Genomic DNA, 21,342 nt, shown 5'->3' on the forward strand with positions numbered 1-21,342 from the left:
TAGAGAAATAGAGGGGCAATTTCCCAGTGCTGGGAGAACTCCTGAATTCCTTTAGCATTGGGAGCAGTTCTCCGCCTGTGACTCAAGAATTCCCAACCTCCTGACCAGGAACCACGACCCTTCCAAATGTGAGGTTGATGAATGTTTGCAACACAAGACTTTGAGACTGCTGCAAAGGTTAAGGCGTTACTGCAAAACACTATAAAGGAGAAATTTCTTTAAAGGGTGGGGGATTCTCCTAAAACAAAGCATAGTAAAATGAAAACTAAAGCAAATGCTGCAGTTACCATATCACAGGCATTTTTCAGATACAAAAGACTAAGAGCCATTTAAAAACACTGTTTACTAAATGTTTAGCAAGAAAAATTATTTCAAGTTACCTTTCTAAAAAGCTGTTTTCTTTTGAAATCATGTTAATCGGCTTTGAATGCTGGACTAATGAGTCATCCCCCAATACATCTTGTGTCCATTAAAAAGGTCCAGATAAAACATTCGTTTAAAAAGCTAATTTTATCAGATATAAAATACCCAGATGGTATGGCAGATTTCTTCTAAATTTTCTGCTCAACACTATAAACAACCAAAAAGCCACACCATTCTTCAACCCTCCAAACCTCATAGCTCCACGGGCATGGAGACAAAACTTTTCTTGCTATTAAGAGCAGCAACTGCTATACTGGCTGAATTCAAGCAGCCCTGCATTGGAACTGAAGTGGGATGGTTTCTTACCCCCATTCCACCACTCTGTAGTTAATGATCTTTCCAACCAAAATTGTTAGAAGTGAGAATCCCAAATGCTAAAAACAAAAATAAACTTTAACCTAGGTTAAGACAACAGAGGACCAGGGAAAATGTTTCCCAAATTGGATTTAGAAACTAGAAAATACTTGGAGATTCTAGAAATGTCAGTCAGGCACAATGAAGTTCATGGCTGGAAGTGACACATTGGGCCCGTACTAGAAGGGGCAGGGGACAGAGTAAACGTGTATCAGGTTTCAGCAGACCTCATGGAAAACTCCACTATGTCTTAACACAAACTTTATACTGCAATCAAGACCAGCAATTCATTACATGTCTTCAAACCAATAGTTCTGGTACATCTTGAAAATTAGTTTTTACCTCTTTCCACATAATGGTATGCCACATACCATTTCTTAACACTGAAAAAGAGAAAAATAAAATTTTGGTTAATACTGGTAATAAATTGAATCAGCTTCCTAAAATCCAAAAGCCTTCTCTTGGAATTCCATTTATTAATTTTCCCATACCCTATCTTTTTCCATGATGGTGCAATACCATCATGGAACACCAATCCATGTACCTCTGTAACATATAAACATTAATGCATACACATAAATGTTTATGGTATGTATGTAAGTTACATACATATAATAAGTATGTACAAAATATACATTAATGCATACACATTTATTGTATGTATGTAAGTTAACTTACATACATACAATAAGGATGTAACTTATTTTCAGCCCAGAAGAAAAAAAGCCTGCTGTTACACAATTTTTTAAAAAACTACACAGCTGTGCGTGGTGGCTCACACCTGTAATCCTAACATTTTGGGAAGCCAAGGCAGGCAGATTGCTTGAGACCAGAAGTTCGAGACTAACCTGGGCAACATAGTGAAACTCATCTCTACTAAAAATACAATAATTAGTCAGGCGTGGTGGTGTGTGCCTGCAGTCCCAGCTACTCAGGAGGCTGAGGTGGGAGGTTCACCTGAGCCTGAGAGGTCAAAGCTACAGTGAGCCATGATCATGCCACTCCACTCCAGCCTGGGCAATAGGAGTGAGACCTTGTCTCAAAAAATTAAACAAACAAACAAAAAATTGATGCTGTAGAAATCAAACAATAAAAAGCAGAAGAGGGAAGTAGGAAAAGATTATAAATGAAGGACATGAATGCTTAGACTTTTTATGGACATAAAAACTGTCTAGTTCCTGAAAATTACAACCTTTTCTAACATTCTAAAATACACAAATCCTGTTCAAATCTTAATATCAGGACTAAAATTCTGTTCAATTTGTTTGTTCTTTTACCATTTCTTTGAAGTATTTTATAGATCATCTTCTCAATTTATCTCAATACCATTCACTACTTATTTAAAATTCCTTAAATGCAGGCCTTACTCATAAGTTTTCCAGTAGAAAAAGTGATTCAGCCTGGGAGCTTACCTATTGTCTTCTTTTTGTTAACTGCATTATCTGCTTTGTGTCGCTTCTGTTATAGAAAGAGAAAAAAATAGTTCTAACATTCAAAAGTTCCACATGAATAATTGAAACAGCAAGCAAAGCAATCAAGAAATGACAGGGGACAAAGAAACTAACTGCCAGTAACGCTCATGCTATAAAATTCAGTTCGACAATTTTGTGATCTATCAGCACTCCCTGAGTTTAGAAGTGGTCTCCTCTGGTTTCAATTATTTCACTTTGGCTCTAGCACTTGGAAGTACAAAACTTTCTGCTCCTTGCTTTAGATCAGACTGAAATGATTACTCGGTGTGACAAACCCAGCAACAAACAGCCAACCTCATTTTTTTGCTAAAGTAACTTCGCTTCGATGTGTACAGGTTAAGGATTCCTTATCTGACATGCTCAGGACAAGAAGTGTTTCAGATTTCAGATTGTTTCAGATCTTGGAGTATTTGCATATAACTAAAGAGATATCTCTGGGATGGGACCCACGTCTAAACACGAAATTTATTTATGTTTCACATTCACTTTATGCACATAACCTAAAGGTAATTTCCTACAATATTTATAATAATTTTGTGCAGCCATCACATGAGGTCAGGTGTGAAGTTTTCCACTTGTGGCATCATGGCGGTGTGCAAAAAGTTTTGGATTTGGAAGCATTTCAGATTTGGGGTTTTTGGATTTAGGGATGCTTAACCTGTATTATATTTATTTGCATGCCTATTCCCAGAAAGATGTATATATGTGTGTGAAAGCAAGGGTTGTGTGTATGTGTGTGTGTGTGTGTGAAAGAAAGAAGGAGAGGAAGATCCAGAGACAGAGAGACAGCACACATACACCCACCCATACACACACACACACACACACACACATATACACATATATAAATATGGGTGGGGACAGAGCAAGAAAGAGAGGGAAAAGGAATATAGTTGTCATAGCCGATGAACTTGGAGACACACTAGGATGAGTGTGAGGGGAGAAGATTCTTGTAAAGTTGCCTCAGGCACTGTGAAACAATGCTGCCATCCTAGACCGCAAGGCAATCCTTCATTTGCTACCCAAATTAGCAAGCTCTAAAGCAGGCTATAAGGAACATCAGTGATAAAAATCAATGGGGATCCAGAGACCTAACATTTGAAAACAAAGTTTGAACTGTTCAGTATCACTGTACAGGTATTTAGGACACTCTGAGTATACATTCCTCCCCCAAAAAATACCATCAGGCATCTAGAGAGGCTGGTTAAGCTATAGCTCAATTTCCTGCCTTAAATTTATCATCCAAGGCAACACACAAGTTATGATCTACTGCACACAATGATTTTATTATCCAAAAGCAAAAACTTACAAAATCTTCTACAATCTCTTTGATGCCTGCAATTGTTAAAATAATGATCAATGGCACCAGGGTGGTATATCTTCCTGTTGGAGATACATCTGGAATTTGCTGGAAGATAAGAGACCACAAGAAGGAAGTTGGCACATAAAAATCCTCTCCATGAAAAGGAAATTATGGCATTCATGGCTCACACTTTTGCAGTTCTGTTCCATTTCTGTTACTCAAAAATAATTACCTTAATTTAAAAACTACCCATGTATTTTACATATTTTTAAAAATTTTATCCAACATTGGTTACGTGTTCGGAACAGAAAAAGACTTAAAAGTATGGCCCTAAGGCCTCTTTGCAATGCCTCTTTCAGCCACTGCAATCATCCTTAAAGCCATACCAAAAGAACTCTCCCTGTAAACAAAGTCAAGCTTGTTGACTCTATCAGACAAGGACTGGAGGAGGAAAACAAACTATATTTCAAGATTGTAACACTTTAGCAGTTAAGGAATCTTTTAGCAAAATCTCATCTTACACGTAATTAAGGTTGTGAATTCCAAGTAACTGTTAAAACCATTACCTGTAATAAGGCAATGAAGAGGAAGAACGCATTAGCAGCTCTTCTAATCTGCTCATACAAGAATCGAGGTAGAAATGTCAACACGCTGTACTTGGCCGTACTGTAAGTGTAAAGAAAAATAATACCATCAGTTATAGATGTAAACTCTAAAACACAAGAGCAAGAAGTTTCAAAAGCTTTACAAATGGTTTTAAAAAATGTTTCAAAACTTGGGACAAGGAAATTGCTGTATATCTTCTCCTAAAGAGCTTTATTCTGTAAAACGACGTCCCTGATGAGAAAATCTTCCAATGCGGTCTTTGTTTTCCGCACAAATGAGCTCCTTTGATTTTCGCACAACATAAGCAGAGACATCTACCCACCTTCTAGGTGCTACATGCTATGAACCACAGGCAGAGCAGTCTGCAATGCTGCCATCCTAGACCGCAAGGCAAAACTGTAACACTTCAGTGTTCCCTCTGGGTACCCACGACAGATGTTTCGTGCTTCAATCACTCTCAAATAAATTACACCTGTGCTCACACTTTTGCTTCCACCTAGGACATCCTCTCCCTTCCACCCTACCTGCCTCTCCATGACTAAAGTGTCCTTCCTCCCACCCAATCTTACATCTTCCAGTAAGTCTGGTCAAATTTATGACTCTTCTTCATGCAAGCCTCCAGTACAGTGTTTACACCTATATCACACAGGTGGAATGCTTTGCTTTGTATTTTGCCTATCCCAGATTATGGGAACGACAAGAATGTTTCTTCAATCTCATACGTGCCTAGAACATAGCAGATAGTCAGTGAACAGTGAAATAACCCAACAGCAAAATGAACCAAACCAGCTGTGGCTGCTCACAAGTTTTATTCAAGTTTGCACCATCAAAGTACCTAGTATATGATCCTACCTCACCCTCTGAAGACATCACTCTGAGCCTACTCTTTTTTTTTTTTTTTTTTTTTTTTTGAGACGGAGTTTAGCTCTTGTTACCCAGGCTGGAGTGCAATGGCGCGATCTCAGCTCACCGCAACCTCCGCCTCCTGGGTTCAGGCAATTCTCCTGCCTCAGCCTCCTGAGTAGCTGGGATTACAGGCACACGCCACCATGCCCAGCTAATTTTTCATATTTTTAGTAGAGACAGGGTTTCACCATGTTGACCAGGATGGCCTCGATCTCCTGACCTCGTGATCTACCCGCCTCGGCCTCCCAAAGTGCTGGGATTACAGGCGTGAGCCACCACGCCCGGCCTCTGAGACTATTCTTAATTACAATGTATTCTAGCAAGATTACCTAGCAGGCTTTTACTATGTAACAAATTAAAAGCACTACAATAGAAGGACAAAGGGCTCAGGAGACAGAGTACAGCAGAGACAAAGTACACTACTGTGAGACTGGACAGCAACCAAGCCTGGAACAACAGAGTCAAACCAAAGCAGACTACTGAAAAATACAGCAATCATAGGTCACTTGATGGAACAAGAAATAGTCCCACTGCCAGCAGTCCCATCTGCCACTGCTTCAGAGAAAATCACACCCCATGGTACAATGGCCTCGCATTTCACAATACAGTGATCGCAGTTGTCCTCAAAGACAAAATCATTTTTAGTGCCTTCTACCTAAGGTACTAAAGATGTATGTGATGTTATGTGAAGACCACCTTTAAAAGAGTCAAAACTTAAAGACTATGAAACTTGAAGGACTAGCCTGGAATTAGCTAGAAATTTGCTGACATGGATCTCCTCCCTGTTTACGTGGCCCTATGGCATAATAGGATGTCACTGTGGAACTTTGCTGTACAGAATCAACTGGCTGACATTAAGCTAATTAAAAAGTTGGGAAAATATACCAAACTCATGTATGCGATCACTCACAATACAAAGTTTTCTCAACTGCGGCGTAGAGGACAGAATCAAATGGAATATCATGCATACCTCTACAGCAATCTTGACCAGTGAAATAAAGCAATCAACATTTATCAGCGAAAAACAAAAAGAAAGTTCACACACATTGTAAAATAAGAGTGTAGAAAGTATCTTGCAAGATGGCTTGATTATAACATTTGAACCTGAGATTCCATCTGTATAAAACAGATACACATGCACACAGCTGGCACATGACCCCAACTATATATGAACATTTTCCACTTGAGCAAAATGCTGACTGTGCTTTGGGACCTACATATTCCTGAGAACCATGAAGATGGAGAGTTAAGGAAGAAAGAAATCCTGCTTGTGGCAAGAAATGAAATATAAGGGGGTAGAAGTGGAGAGGGAAATGCATACTTTTACTCTACTAGAGCTAGAAAAATGAGCCCAAGTGCTTTCATCCTGAGATAGAGTAAGCGTGAGCAATAATTCAGAGAGACTAACATTTACCCAATAAAAGACTATTAATGTGGCATTAAAATAATTGCCAAAATATACAACTTTTAGCTATTGTGTTACAGAATTAAAGATACAACACTACAAACAGCTAAACACAGCACCTGTCAAAACAAGTCTACCAGAATATTTCAGGACAGTGCTTTTCGAATATGAAGGTACACACCAGTCTCCCCAAGAGCTTGTTAAAATGCAGGTGTTGATTCATTAGGTCTGGGGTGGGCCTGTGATTCTGCATTTATTTATTTATTTATTTATTTATTTATTTATTTATTATTATTATTTTTAGAGATAGAGTTTTTCCATGTTGGTCAGGCTGGTCTTGAACTCCCGACCCTGAGGTGATCCACCCATCTCAGCCTCCCAAAGTGTTGGGATTACAGGCATGAGCCACCATGCCTGGCCAAGATTCGACATTTCTAACAAGTTCCCAGGTGAGTTCAATGCTGCTGGTGCAATGACCACACTTTGAGTAGCAAGGATTTAGGATAGTTGCTGAGGAGGTAAATTTATTCAAATTTCTTATTTGAATTCAATTCAGCAGAGCACTATAAGGTGTAACATAATAAAGTTTCTGGTTCTAAAATGTTGGCGTGGAAGCAAGTTTCTAGTTCCAAATGTTGGCATGGCTTCATTCCCCCAACAGAAAACAAAAACCAAATTTACAGCACTAAGGTTATCATCACCAATATCCCAGAACTAAAATACGAGGATGAGACAGTTCTCAGTGCCATAGAGAAGTGAAAAAGCTCCAAGCAGACGGTAAGAGAAGGGGACATCCATAGCCAAGATGCCCCTCTCTCCAATCTGCTGGCACCAAGCACATGGAAAATTTCTCCCTGACTCTCAGCTTAACACTGGAAAAAGGAAACATCAAGGGAACAAGAGGCTTCCCCATCATCCTGAGTTCCCTGGCAGGATACCTGCTCCGACCTCAACTCACAGGAAGCATGGGGAATGCCTGAAGGAAAAAATATCACTGGGTACAGCTGGAGACAAAGTGGGAAGGCAGGACTGCTATCCCCAGCTCTCAAAACTTTGCTCCATAAGTTAGCCAAAGGAGATAGCACATTAGAGTGTCCGTTTAGCAGCACCATGCTGTAGGAGGTTCATCTCACAGGTCCTCTGGACACGAAATCCTACTTAACCTTCCCACACTGCTAGGATATCCCCTTTGGCACCATCCCCATTTGGAATGGCAGTGCTCCAATTGTTTATTAGAGCTGAGACAAACCTGGGCTTAAGGCACCATCTAATGCTGTAAAGGAAGCAGTAACCTAATGGAAAAAGAAAGAAAATTCAACAGGTAAATTACAATGACTCTCTAAGCAAATATACCAAATTAAAAAAAAAAAAAAGCCAGACAGAAAAGAATAAAATAACTAAATAATTCTCCAATGCAAATACATAGAAATACATTCATAAGTGACAAGAGCAAACAGGGAACCATAACTTCCCCCAAACAAATGAAACGAGCAACCAGTGACTAACCCTAACAAGATGATGATATATGATCTCTCTGAACAAACATTCAAAATAGCAGTTTTAAGGAAATTCAGTGATTTTCACGATAACCCAGAAAAGTAATTCAAAAATTTATTAGAGAAATTTAACAAAGAAATTGAAATAATAATAAAAACAAACAGAAATCTTCAAACTGAGAAATATATTTGATGCACTAAAAAACTCATTAAAGACTGTCAATGGGAGAATGGCTCAAGCAGACATAAGAGTACATGAGCTCAAAGACAGACAATTTGAAAATACATACAGAAGAAAAAATAATAAAAAGAAACAAAGATTGTCAACAAGATAAAGAAAATTACTTCAAAAGACAAAGTCTAAGAATCACTGGTGTTCAAGAGGGAGTTAAATAAGAGCAAGGAGTAGAAAGCTTTTTCAGAGAAACCACGGGAAACTTTGCAAAACTTGAGAAAGAGATAAACATTCAGGTGCAGGAATGTCAGAGAACACGAAACAGATCTGACCCAACTAAGACTTCCCCAAGGCATGTAATAATCACATTCTCAAAGATCAAGGATGAAGAGCAAGATAAAAGAAGCAAATAACATATAAAGAAGCTTCAATTCAACTGGTGACAGACTTATCTATGGAAACCAAACAGGCCAGAAGGGAGTAGAACAAAATTTTCAAAGTGCTGAAAGAAAAAAATTTCCCATCCAAGAATACTGTATCCAGCAAAGCTGTCCTTCAACTATGAAGGAGAGAGAAAGCCTTTTCCAGACAAACAAAAGCTAAGAGAATTTACCATCACCAGACCCATCTTACAAGAAATACTAAAGGAGTTTCTTCAATTTGAAAGGAATTTAAAAAACACTAACAATAAATCAGTAACAAGAGGAACCCTGGAAACTACAAAAACACATGGAAATTAAACAACATGTTCCTCAACAAATTTCTTGAAATAAATGGAAATGGAAATATAACATGCCAAAATCTATGGCATATAGCAAAAGCAGTGGTAAGAGAGAAGTTTATAGCAATAAACACCTACATCAAAAAAGTAGAAAGACTTTAAATAAACAACTTAATAAAGCACCTTAAGGGATTAGAAAAACAAGAACAAACCAAACCCCAAATTAGTGGGAGAAAAGAAATAATAAAGGTAAGAGCATAAATAAATAAAACTGAGACTAAAAACAGTACAAAAGATCAATGAAACAAAAACTTGAATTTTTGAAAAGATAAGCAAAATTGACAAACCTTTAGTTTGACCCAGAAGAAAAGAGAGAATACTCAAAACCAGAAATGAAAAATGCAAAATAAAAACTGAGACCACAGGGGGAAAATAAATCATTGAGACTATCAGGAACAATTATACACCAACAAATTGGAAACCTGGAAGAAATGAATAAATTATAGGGCACATAAAATCTACCAAGACTGAACCACAAAGAGGTAGAAAACCTCAACCAATCAATAACAAGTAACTAAATCAGAGCCATAATAAGAAGTCTCCCATTAAACAAAAGTCCAGGACCAGATGGTTTCACTGCTGAATTCTGTGAAATATTTAAAGAAGAACTAATACCTAGCTAGGCAAGGTGGTGTGTGCCTGAAGTCCCAGCTACTCAGGAGGCTGCTGAGTTGGGAGGACCTAAGCCTGGGAGGTCAAGGTTGCAGTGAGCCAAGATTGTACCACTGCACTCCATCCTGGGCGATGACAGTGACACCCTGATTCAAAAAAAAAAAAAAAAAAAAAAAAAAAATTTCCTAAAGCCTTCCAAAAAAACTGAAGATCAGGGAATACTTCCAAACTCATTCTGTGAGGCCAGCATTACCCTGATACTAAAACCAGGCAAGAAAACCATAGTCCAATGTTACTGATGAACATAGATGCAAAAATTCTTTTTTGTTTGTTTGTTTGTTTGTTTTTTGAGACGGAGTCTAGCCCTGACACCCAGGCTGGGGGCAGTGGCAAGATCTCAGTTCACTGCAACCTGTATCTCCTGGGTTCAAGCTAGTCTCCTGCCTCAGCCTCCAGAGTAACTGGTATTACAGGCATATTCCACCATTCCTGGCTATCTTTTTGTATTTTTAGTAGAGACAAGGTTTCACCATGTTGGCGAGGCTGGTCTTGAACTCCTGACCTCAAGTGATTCACCCACCTCGACCTCCCACACTGCTGGGATTACAGGCATGAGCCACTGCACCCAGCTAGTAGGTGCAAAAATTCTTAACAAAATGCTAGCAAAATGAATATTAAAAAGACTATTCGCCATGATCAAGTGGAATTCTTCTCAGGGATGCAAGGATAGTTCAACATATACAAATCTATAAATCTATATGACATTAAGAGAACCAAGCATTAATAGAATGAAGAAAAAAAACCATGTGATCATTTCAGTAGACACTGAAAAAAGTATTGGACAAAATTCAACATCTCTTTATGATAAAAGTCCTTAACAAACTAGATATAGAACAAATATACTTCAAAATATTAATGGGCATACATGACAAACCCACAATCAACATCGTACTGAATTGGGAAAAATTGAAAGCCTTTCCTCTAAGATCTGGAACATGCTAAGGATGCCCACTTTCACCACTGTTAATCAACATAGTATTGGAAATCCCGACCAGAGAAATTAGGCAAGAGAAAGAAATAAAAGGCATCCAAACTGGAAAGGAAAAAGTCAAATTATCCTTGTTCACAGAGGAATGATTGTAAGTTGCAGAATACAAAATCAAGACATAAAAATCAGAAGCATTTCTATATGCCAACAGCAAACAATCTGAAAAATCAAGAAAACAATATCAGTTACAGTAGCTACAAAGAATGTAAAATACCTAGAAATCAATTTCACCAGAAAAGTAAAGAATCTATATAAGAAAAACTACTAACGCTGGTGAAATAAATTGAAGAGGACACCAAAGAATGGAAAAGTATTCCATGTTCATGGATTAGAATTAATATTGTTCAAGTGACAACACTACTCAAAGCAATTTACAGATTCAATATAATCCCTATCAAAATACCAATGACATTCTTCACAGAAACAGGAAAAAAAATCCTAACATTTATATGAAACCACCAATCTTGAATAGCCAAAGCAATCCTGAGCAAAAAGAACAAAGCTGGAGGCATTACACTACCTGACTTCAAAATATGCTACAAAGCTATAGTAACCAAATCAGCATGGTGCTGGCATACAAATAGACACAGAGACCAATGGAACAGAATAGAGAAGCCATTGGGAGGCCAAGGTAGGAGAACCACCTGAGGCCTGGAGTTTGACACCAGCAACATAGTGAGACCACATCTATTAAAAAAAGAGAAATAGAGAGCACCCAGATATATAGTCAAGCATTTACAGTCAACGCGTTTTAACAAAGGCACCAAGAACATACAGTAGGGAAAGGACAATTTCTTCAATAAATGATGCTGGGAAAATTGGTAATTATATACCAAAGGAGAAATCTAGACCCCTATTTCCCATCATACAAAAATCAAATAAAAACAGATTAAAGGCTCAAATCTAAGACTTGAAACTGGAAATTACTAAAATAAAACATTGGGGAAATACTCCAGGACATTGTCTAGACAAAGATTTTTTGTATAAGACCTCGAAAGCATAGGCAACCAAAGCAAGAACAGACAAATAGGGCTGGGCGTGGTGGCTCAAGCCTGTAATCCCAGCACTTTGGGAGGCCAAGGCGGGTGGATCACGAGGTCAAGAGATCAAGACCATCCTGGTCAACATGGTGAAACCCCATCTCTACTAAAAATACAAAAACATTAGCTGGGCATGGTGGCGCGTGCCTGTAATCCCAGCTACTCAGGAGGCTGAGGCAGAAGAATTGCCTGAACCCAGGAGGCAGAGGTTGCAGTGAGCCGAGATCGCGCCATTGCACTCCAGCCTGGGTAACAAGAGCGAAACTGCATCTCAAAAAAAAAAAAAAAAAAAAGAATAGACAAATAAGGTTACGTCAAGCTAAAAACCTTCTGCAGAACAAAGAAAACAATCAACAAAGAGACAACCCACAGAATGGGAGAAAATACAAGCTATGCATCTGACAAGGGACATATAAGGAGAATATAACCAGAATATAGTAAGGAGCTCAAACAACTCAACAAAAATAAATAAAGAAATACGGTTTAAAAATGGACAAAAGATCTGAATAGACATTTATCAAAAGAGACATACAAATGGCCAAGAGGAAAATGCTCAACATCACTAATTATCAGAAAATTGCAAATCACAACCAGAATGAGATATCATCTCACCGCAGTGTAAATGACTATTATAAAAAAGACAGGGAAGATTGAATGCTGGCAGGGATATGCAGAAAATTAAACCCTTGTACTCTGGTGGTGGAAAAGTAAGTTAGAACAGCCAGTGTAGAAAACAGCATGGAGGTTCCTCAAAAAACCAAAAATAGGACTGCCATATAATCCAGCAATTCCACTGCTGGCTATAGATCCAAAAGAAAGAAAATCAATACATCAAAGAGATATCTGCACTGTCATATTTATTGCAGCACTATTCAGAATATTCACAATAGCGAAAATATAGACTCAACCTAAGGGGCCAGCAGTGGGTGAATGGATAAAGAAAATGTGGCATATATACACCATGGAGTACTATTCAGCCACAAAAAAGAACAAGATCCTGTCATTTGCAGCAGCATAAATGGAACTGAAGGTCATAAGCCGGGCATAGAACGGCAAATATCACATGTTCTCACTCATATGTTAGAGCTTGAAAAGTGGGTCCTATGAAGAGAGCAGACTGGTGGTGACCAGAGGCCAGGAAGGGTAGCATGGAGGAAGAGATGAAGAGAGGCCGATTAATGGGTACAGACACAAAGTTAGGTGAGAAAATAAGAGCTGGTATTTGAAAGATCAGCAGGGTGACTATAGTTTACAATAATCTGTCACACACTTCAAAATATCTAGAAGATAATAATCAAAATATCTAGAAGAGAATAATTCAAATGTTCATAGCATAAAAAAGAATAGTTAAGGCATTGATATCCCAATTACCTTGATTTGATCTTTACACATTATATGAATGCATCAAAGTATCACATGCACCTTTAAAATATGTGTTAATACAACTATTATGTAGCAATTTTTTAATGCAATAAGATGGGAGATGTTTTACCATTCACTCTGCCAGGGGAAAAGCATCTCCAGGAGTAAATGGGTGAATGACAGAACTTCCCAACAGGACAGTTTATTCACCCAAGTAAATAAGACCCCCCTCCCCTAAAGATATTCCTAGTCATGGAATGAAACGCATGTGTCTGCATTGCTGCCTTCCCAGCTATCACAGCAAGGAGGGGCTCTAGCTGCATGGAAACCCAAGATCTTAGACCTTGGGTGTTGGAGATAAATGACCAGGAGCAAACAGGCACATTTCTCCATGATTCACTCTGTCTCCCTCTAAACATGAGGCCAGTGTTTCCTGAAATTGGGTGACATGAAGATGTCAGGGGTTTATCAAAAATTCATCCATCCATTTATCCCTCCATCCACCATGTGCGATAGATATTTCCTCAGCCCTAATTATAGGGCAGTGCGCCTGGCCCTGAAGACATTGAAGGCAACCAGGTGGTCAGAAACGCACATCCTCAAGGAGATTACACTCTAAAGGAGAAACGAGATTTTTAAAAAATCACCAGAACACATATCAGCATAGATGGTGACGAATACTGCAGAGGAAAACCAGTCGGGGAAGGAGGACACAGAAGGGTACACCTGCTGGGGCTGGGAGGAAGGGATTATTTTCAACAGAGTGGCGAGAGGAGGTTTCACCGAGAAGGTGAGCTGTGAACTAAGCCCTAAAGGAGATGAAGGAGCAAGGACCAAGCCTCATGGACACACAGGGAAGAGCTTTGCAGAGGGAGGGGACAGCAGGTGCAGAAACAGCAAGGTGGGAGAGCTCCAGTTGCTCCTCCTACTGTAGGAGGGACAGTGAAGAGCCCAATTTGGGCAAATGGAGATGGAGAAGTATGAAGAGAACTGAAATGGACAGGACGAAGAGCCAGCGCATTGGCCTGGTCACTCATGTTGACACACTGGCCTTTTTCCTTTCGGGAGATGGGAAGGTCTGGAGGCTTTCCAAGAGAGGACAAAACCTGAAAATAATATCCATCCACAAACCCCTCCTCTGAGGGCCTGACTCATGGGGTGGATCTTGTTACATGTATGTTGGACATGCTCCTCTCCCTCAATCATAATTAGGCGCATATGGGAAACAATCCATTAGGAAATGGCAAAAATATGGCTCTGTGTCTATCTGATCCTCACAAATATCACGGCACCATAAGACTCTGACCTCCAGAATGTGGCAGAAAGCACAGACAATGCCAGAGTCTGATTCCAGCAATGAGGAAAATTGAAGTTGACAGCTGTTCTCCAGAGGCCGATCTAAAAGAGGCAAAGTTCAGTAGCTACTCACAGTGTAACTTCCCCTTCAAGCAAGCCTCCAGAAACCCAGAAATTAAGCTAGCTTAACCCTCATCATCAAAATGAAAACGGTAAATCCACGTTAAGGTGTAAAGACAGCCAAAAACAATTGCCTTATTCTCCCACATTCCACGGAAAAACACATTTCTTATATCTGTCCAACATACAGTAAGCATTCGATATTTACTGAAAGAAATAAAGGGGCCTTTAAGCCTCCCCAAAAGAAGCTGACTCTGTGAGCAGGGCCAGCCTTCCATGACCATGCTCTGGAAGCCTTCCATTCTAGCTGGCTCCCAGTAGGAAATCATTCACCTTCCTCCTCCCAAATATTCACTCAGCAAGGAGTTCCAGATGATTGAAAGTTAAGAACAAGGTAATAATACTAAACATTAAGCAGTTCAATTCACTGATCCCTTAACAGTGCATTTCAACTGAAAGAACAAGAGCAACACCGCCAAACGCAAAGGCCCTCCCCAGTGGCCCTCTGCCACTTCTCTTGATGGACATCACTGCATACCTGGGAGCCACCCTGGAGGATATTCCAATGGATGGCAAAGCCCACAGCCTTCCACATCTGGCATCAATTCCTTAGGCTTTGCCAACCATCCCTCCCAAATTGTATTCTGGAAATAACCTTAAATGCAAGAATTCCCACTGATAAACAGAGCCTGTCAATGTTAACATATGAACACCTTACCAGAAGTTTTCACTTCGTTTTATTAAGAGGAAACCACTGAAATCTCACCAGTTACAAATAAAGATCAATAAGTTCATTTGAAAACATCGCCATTTCTATTTTCAACATGTTCCCATTTCTTAGTCTAGAGCAGGGAAAAAGGATGTCAGACACTGCCTTACGTCATAGCCTGTTTCCAGAATGCAGTAATTGGACCAGGACAGGTATTGGTGCTATAATTCTGTATAGTCCTTTATTACGGCTCACACAGGCTCTTTCAGACTATCTGTTACAAAATACATCCAATGAGTGAAATGGAAGTTGACTGCTGATCAATCAACCTGCAATGCACCTTTGAAGGTAAGTCCATAAATTAGAGTCTACCTATAATTCCTATTAAATAGTGTGACTGTCCTGCTCTTACCAGATTTCCAAATCTGTTCTGTTGCTCAATGCATTATTCAATAAATAACTAAGGACATGAAACACTTTATCCCAACACTTGCATGGAAACATGAGCTGAGAAGAAGATAACATTTTGACCACTGAGCATGCTGCCAAGCAGATCTTATAGTGTGAACAACTTTCAGATAATGAATTCCAAATGCAAGACATCGGATATTTATGGCTAATATCATTAAATGTTACATTATTGAAAAGCAGGTTTTACCCAAGTGATTTATTCTTTTTTTTTTTACTCTAAAAATACAGAACACTTCATGAACTTGCGTGTCATCCTTGCACAGGGACCATGCTAATATCTGTATCATTCCAATTTTAGTGTATGTGCTGCCAAAGTGAGCAGAAAAATGTGGCCAGGCCTGGTGGCTCATGCCTATAATCCCAGCACTTCGGGAGGGCGAGGCAAGTGGATTGCTTGAGGTCAGGAGTTCAAGACCAGCCTAACCAACATGGTGAAACCCCATCTCTAACTAAAAATGCAAAAATTAGCCAAGCGTGGTGGGAGGTGCCTGTAATCCCAGCTACTTGGGAGACTGAGGCGGTAGAATTGCTTGAACCCAGGAGGCAGAGGTTGCAGTGAGCTGAAATAGCGCCACTGCACTTCAGCCTAGGCAAGACAATGAGACTCCATCTCAAAAAGTAAAAGAAAAAGAAAAAATGGGAACCTTATGGTATAAGAACAAAAGAAAAAATGAGTTGTGAGATTTATTTAATTTTGCACTGCAAGGAAAGGATCATTTTAAATGAGATTCTCAATTTTCAATTGAAAAAAAACAACAACAAATACTGGTTATAAAAATACCTGGCCTCAACAAGCACAGGAATCATCACAATTCAGGCCCCATGAAGCCACTGCCCCAAAAGAAAAGCAACAGGTCAAGGTATCAAACTCTAACACTAAGACACGTCTCATTTGACTAGATCACATTGGGCCTTTCATTCAGAATTCAGTATATTCTTTCCAAATAGAGGGAAATAATCCCTACTACAAGGAAAGGTTTAAAGCAGTCCTACATGTTGGCATGCTACAAACCAAGTAAGGTGGAGCAGCCACTCTGAAATCGAGTTATCTAAACGCAAGTGCCTAAATCCATCCTGTTCAGGTCCCAAACATCTCTGCCCTCAGTCAAAGGAAAACTGGTTCTCAGTGAGGACATAACTTGTCAGAAAGGACACTTCCCAAGGAGAGAGCGTTCAGGAACTACAACATCAGACAAGATCTGGATGGAAAGCTAAACTGAAGTGGTCAAGCTGGAAGAACCTCAGGAGCTGAGATGATTGGTACACAGAGAGCTCTAATACAGGAAGCACAAATGTTTAATTCAGGTCTGGGTAGAAAGCCATATCTAGCCAGCCTGCGTGTTGTAGAGTTAAAAATCTGAGGCGAGCTATATTATTCTCTCTCTGGATTTCTCACCTCATTGTCAAACTTCATCCAAGTGTTTCATTCTAACTGACATTTTTCTGGTTATCATGCCTATATAGCAAAGTGCAGAAAACCAAAGCATACAGCTCACATTTTCATAAAGTGAACCCATCCATGTGGGTGTCTAACTGAAATCTAACATAGAGACATGAGTTAAGTAAGTCTGTATGTCCAGGATTCTAATAGCAGTAAAGACCCGATTTAAGGCTGCCCAGCTTCAGACTCACAATTGTGAAATGGAAACACATTTACTGCTTCTGCCTACCGGGACACCAATATCATACTAGAAATGAATGTAAAAATACACAGTTTAAAACACACACACACAACTAGGAATGGAATCATTAGTTAAGATGCGGGGTTTTCTTTTTTCTAAAATAGTCTTCTTTCTGCTTTTGCCAAACAAGTTGAACATGCCTGCAAGACGCCTTCTGCGTATGAGCTGCATTGAGAGAGAAGCCCGCAAGAGGGGCTGCCGCCTATGGAAGGGGCCTGACCTGAGAGGCAGTACGAACAGGCTCTACCTTCACAAATGATCTCTCAGAAGATATGTCGATCCATTTTAAAAATAATAATTCAGTTGTAATAGGAGTGTCATTATGTCAGAGAAACAAAGCCACTAGGAGACATATAGAGATTCATGATGAGGAATTGGCTCACACAACTATGGAGTGTGGCAAACCCCGACACTGGCAGTGGGGATGCGTGAACCAGTCAATCGTGTGGTTCCAGTCCAAAGGCTGGCGGGCTGGAAACTGAGGAATAACCATTGTTTCAGTAGCTCTAAGGCGGGAAAAGCTAATGTGCCAGTTTGAAGGCTGCCGGGCAGAAGAGGCTCCCTCTTACTCTGCAGAGGATTGTTCTGGTCAGGCCTTCAACTAACTGTTTGATGGGGCTGCCCGCACTAGGCAGGCCTCCTGCTTTCCTCACTCTATCGATGCAGACATTAACCTCATCCAGAAACGCCCTCACAGACACTCTCAGAATAATATTCAACCGGATGCCTGGGTACCCCATAGCCCTGTCGCGTTGACACAGAAAATTAACTAACCCAGTCATATATTAGGCAGGGCAAAGGCAGGCACAAGCCCAGTGTGTCAGAAAGGGGAGCCTCGGGACAGGAAGGGAACAGCCTGCAGAGCTCAGGAGACTCATGAGACAACAGTGATGGAAAAGGGTCTGCGGCGAGCATAGAATGCAAAAGAAGGCATCTGAAATCCACACACAGAGGAGCTGACACAGGAAACCAGGGCTGAGTCTGGAGGAACCACACAAGATATATTATGAAGAGTTCAAAGCAAAAGCCTTCACAAAAGAAACACAATTCCTCTCTCACAAGCCCCTTCTGGTTGCAAGGAAATCTTACACAGACAGGCTGCTACACCCGTAGCCAAGGAGTATTCCCAGAGCACCCTTACAAACCTCATACACTTAGATCTAAAAGTCCTTCACCAAGAAGTGAAGCTTGCTATCTGGCCTGCACTCACAGAGCACCCCAACAGCCTGCTACACTTTCTCTTTAAAAAATTATAAAATATGTGTAGAAAGCCTCCACCATGAAAAGGAGATTTTAAAATGAATACAGAAGAAAGGAGAGAGCTGAGGAAACAGTACAGCAAACTTTAAAAGAATATTTTAAAGTTTGGAGTAATGCGAATGCTAATATCCTCAGAGTCATAAGATGATAACACATTCATATAAAACAAGAATAACATGGTGTTTCTAAAAAGGAAACAGAAAAAATAGCTATTGGCAATTGGAAGTATGCTAGGCTAATTAAAATAATGCAAAAAAAAAAAGAAGTGAAAAATAAAGCTAAGCAAATTTCCCAAAAAGTAAAACCAAAAAACCAAGATGCAAAATAAAAGAGAATAGTAAAAATACAAGACCAAATCCAACCATTAAGAGTTCCACAGAAACCAGAGAAAGATAATATTAACAAGTTACACAGAAAAAGTTCCTAGAACTCTAAGAAAAAAGGTTTCTGATTGAAAGGGTACATCAAGTATCCAAAACAGTAAGAGACACATACCAAAAGTTTTCATTATAAAATACTAAATAGTTATAAAATATAAAGATATTTAAAAGAGCCTATGTATAAAGAGAAAAAAATCAAGATGAAATTGAACTTCATAGCAACACAGACCACCAAAGTGATACTTTAGATTTCTATACCCAGCCAAGCTATTAGACAGTCAAATCTACTTTTTACAGAAGCTTTTTTAGGAAGCCCATTACAGCAAGACGTGCTTCAACAATACAAGACAGTAATCAAGAAAGCAACCTCACCCCTACCCCACTCCCCGACAGTGTCTAAATATCAGGGAATATAACTCAAGAAAGCAGAAAGAAAGTTGGGCCGGGCGCGGTGGCTCAAGCCTGTAATCCCAGCACTTTGGGAGGCCGAGGCGGGTGGATCACGAGGTCAAGAGATCGAGACCATCCTGGTCAACATGGTGAAACCCCGTCTCTACTAAAAATACAAAAAATTAGCTGGGCATGGTGGCACGTGCCTGTAATCCCAGCTACTCAGGAGGCTGAGGCAGGAGAATTGCCTGAACCCAGGAGGCGGAGGTTGCGGTGAGCCGAGATCACGCCATTGCACTCCAGCCTGGGTAACAAGAGCGAAACTCCGTCTCAAAAAAAAAAAAAAAAAAAAAAGAAAGTTCTGGGGTGACCACTTTATAGTAAAACATCTACAGGGCAGCAAGTTTATCTGACAAGAAGATGGCAGATACAGAGGGGAAGGGGTAAAATCAAGAGATTATTCTGGGATATTTATTTTAAAATATGTAGAAAGGTTGTATAATATAAATGTGTACTGAATCTGAGAGAAAAGGTAAGTATTAATATGCAAAAAAAATTGTTTAAGGAGAAGAACAAGGCAGGAAAAGCAAATTATACTAGAAATGAGGCAAACGATACACTGCCTCACTTGGCCCTAAAGTAAATAACTGAAATCTGCATCTGTAAGAGAGATCATTTCTAAACTTTATTTTACAATGTAGTGAAAACCACATTTCTAAACTTAATTTTGAAATATGGTAGAAACCCCCAAAAGAATTAAAAACACAAAGAGTTCAAAATGGTTGCCTTTGGTAGAACAGGACTGGGATGGGAGAGGAGGCAGGAGATTGTTGATTTTCATGATAAGCACTTCTAAACTACTTGAACTTTTAACTACCTACATGTGCTATTTTAATAACAACCGTCAAGGGATATCCAATTTTTCTAGCTAAGTTTAGAACTGGTCAAACATAAGAAGCTTTTCATTAGAACATGAAATCGAACTAAAAACCCAATTTATTTCTATACTACTTCCCACCACAGAAAGAGCTAGTAACTACTCATATCTGATATCAGTCCTCACAATCTCTTCCTTTTGCCAGCAGCAATTGACAGCTAGATCATGGATAAAAGAAGGGGAAATTCTCATCTGCCCCATAAGAGTCTAAAAAGAAACAAACCTGAGTACAGCACTCAGAGTGCAACATTTGTATGTATTCCTTTGAGACAAGTGGGCTGACTTTCAACACTGGAGTCTTCACCCTAAAACTCACCCCACAGGGAAATCAAGAGTCGAGTTCTTCCCCTTTAAATGGAAATACTTTATTCTGAAAAATATTTGCTCTTGTTAAGTTATCTTGCTTCCTTTCATCCTCTTCCAAATTCCTAGAACCTCTTTCTTCTTTCCATCAAACCACATCCTTCTCCTCTTCTGAGCCAACAGCCCAAGGGGTCATCTTCTCTAACAAGCTTTTCCCTATTCATGTCTACCCAAAGTGTACAATCTGGAAATCTGGAAATAAATGGATGAAACATTGTGCGTGTGTGTGTGTGTGTGTGTGTGTGTGTGTGTAGGAGAAAGAGTGTCAGAGATGGGACAGACAAAGGCAGAGAGTCAGAGAGAGAAAGCAATTTCTTGTCTTGTATTGTGAGCTCTAGGCTGGTCACATCAAATATTTATACTCTTAACCACCTCTCCACGCCTTGCAGGTTGAGTGCTCCGTATACAACTCAGACCAATAGCACAGTGCCCTCTGCTGGCCAGCCGGCAGACCAGTGTTTTCTGCAACGTAAATGCCACTTGGGGCCTGCGCCATATGAAGTTCAAGTTCTTCATCAATTATCTAAAATGAATCCTCAGAAAAGCGATGTTTAGGGAAGAACTGGAATAGCCTTATTGCATTTGGTTCCTGCATATCACTTATAGCCTTTTAATATAAACACACAAAGTACTATAATTCATTCGTAACTAACTCTAAAATGTTTAGTCATCTTTTCATTTAATTTACTCATTAATTTACCCAGAAATCAGAGGAGGAGAATACTAAATTTCATGGGGACTGGATGCAATT

At 39.6% G+C, this 21,342-nt stretch overlaps 1 protein-coding gene and 1 non-coding gene across 2 annotated transcripts in view; both read right to left on the bottom strand.

Moving 5' to 3' along the window:
- ATP8A2 (ATPase phospholipid transporting 8A2) overlaps nt 1-21,342 on the bottom strand; it is a 653,421-nt gene that overhangs the window by 510,244 nt on the left and 121,835 nt on the right. The window contains exons 3-6 of the mRNA XM_039473330.2: nt 4,119-4,218; nt 3,559-3,657; nt 2,190-2,235; nt 1,120-1,160 (exon numbers count right to left, since the gene is read on the bottom strand). Coding sequence (XP_039329264.1) covers nt 1,120-1,160; nt 2,190-2,235; nt 3,559-3,657; nt 4,119-4,218 — 286 coding nt within the window. The remainder of the gene's footprint in view (nt 1-1,119; nt 1,161-2,189; nt 2,236-3,558; nt 3,658-4,118; nt 4,219-21,342) is intronic.
- On the bottom strand, nt 15,798-15,901 carry LOC120365797 (U6 spliceosomal RNA). The gene has a single exon (XR_005580646.1). It is a non-coding gene; the product is annotated as a U6 spliceosomal RNA (small nuclear RNA).

This window comes from Saimiri boliviensis, chromosome 16 (assembly GCF_048565385.1).
Source record: "Saimiri boliviensis isolate mSaiBol1 chromosome 16, mSaiBol1.pri, whole genome shotgun sequence".
NCBI classification, from domain to species: Eukaryota; Metazoa; Chordata; class Mammalia; order Primates; family Cebidae; genus Saimiri; species Saimiri boliviensis.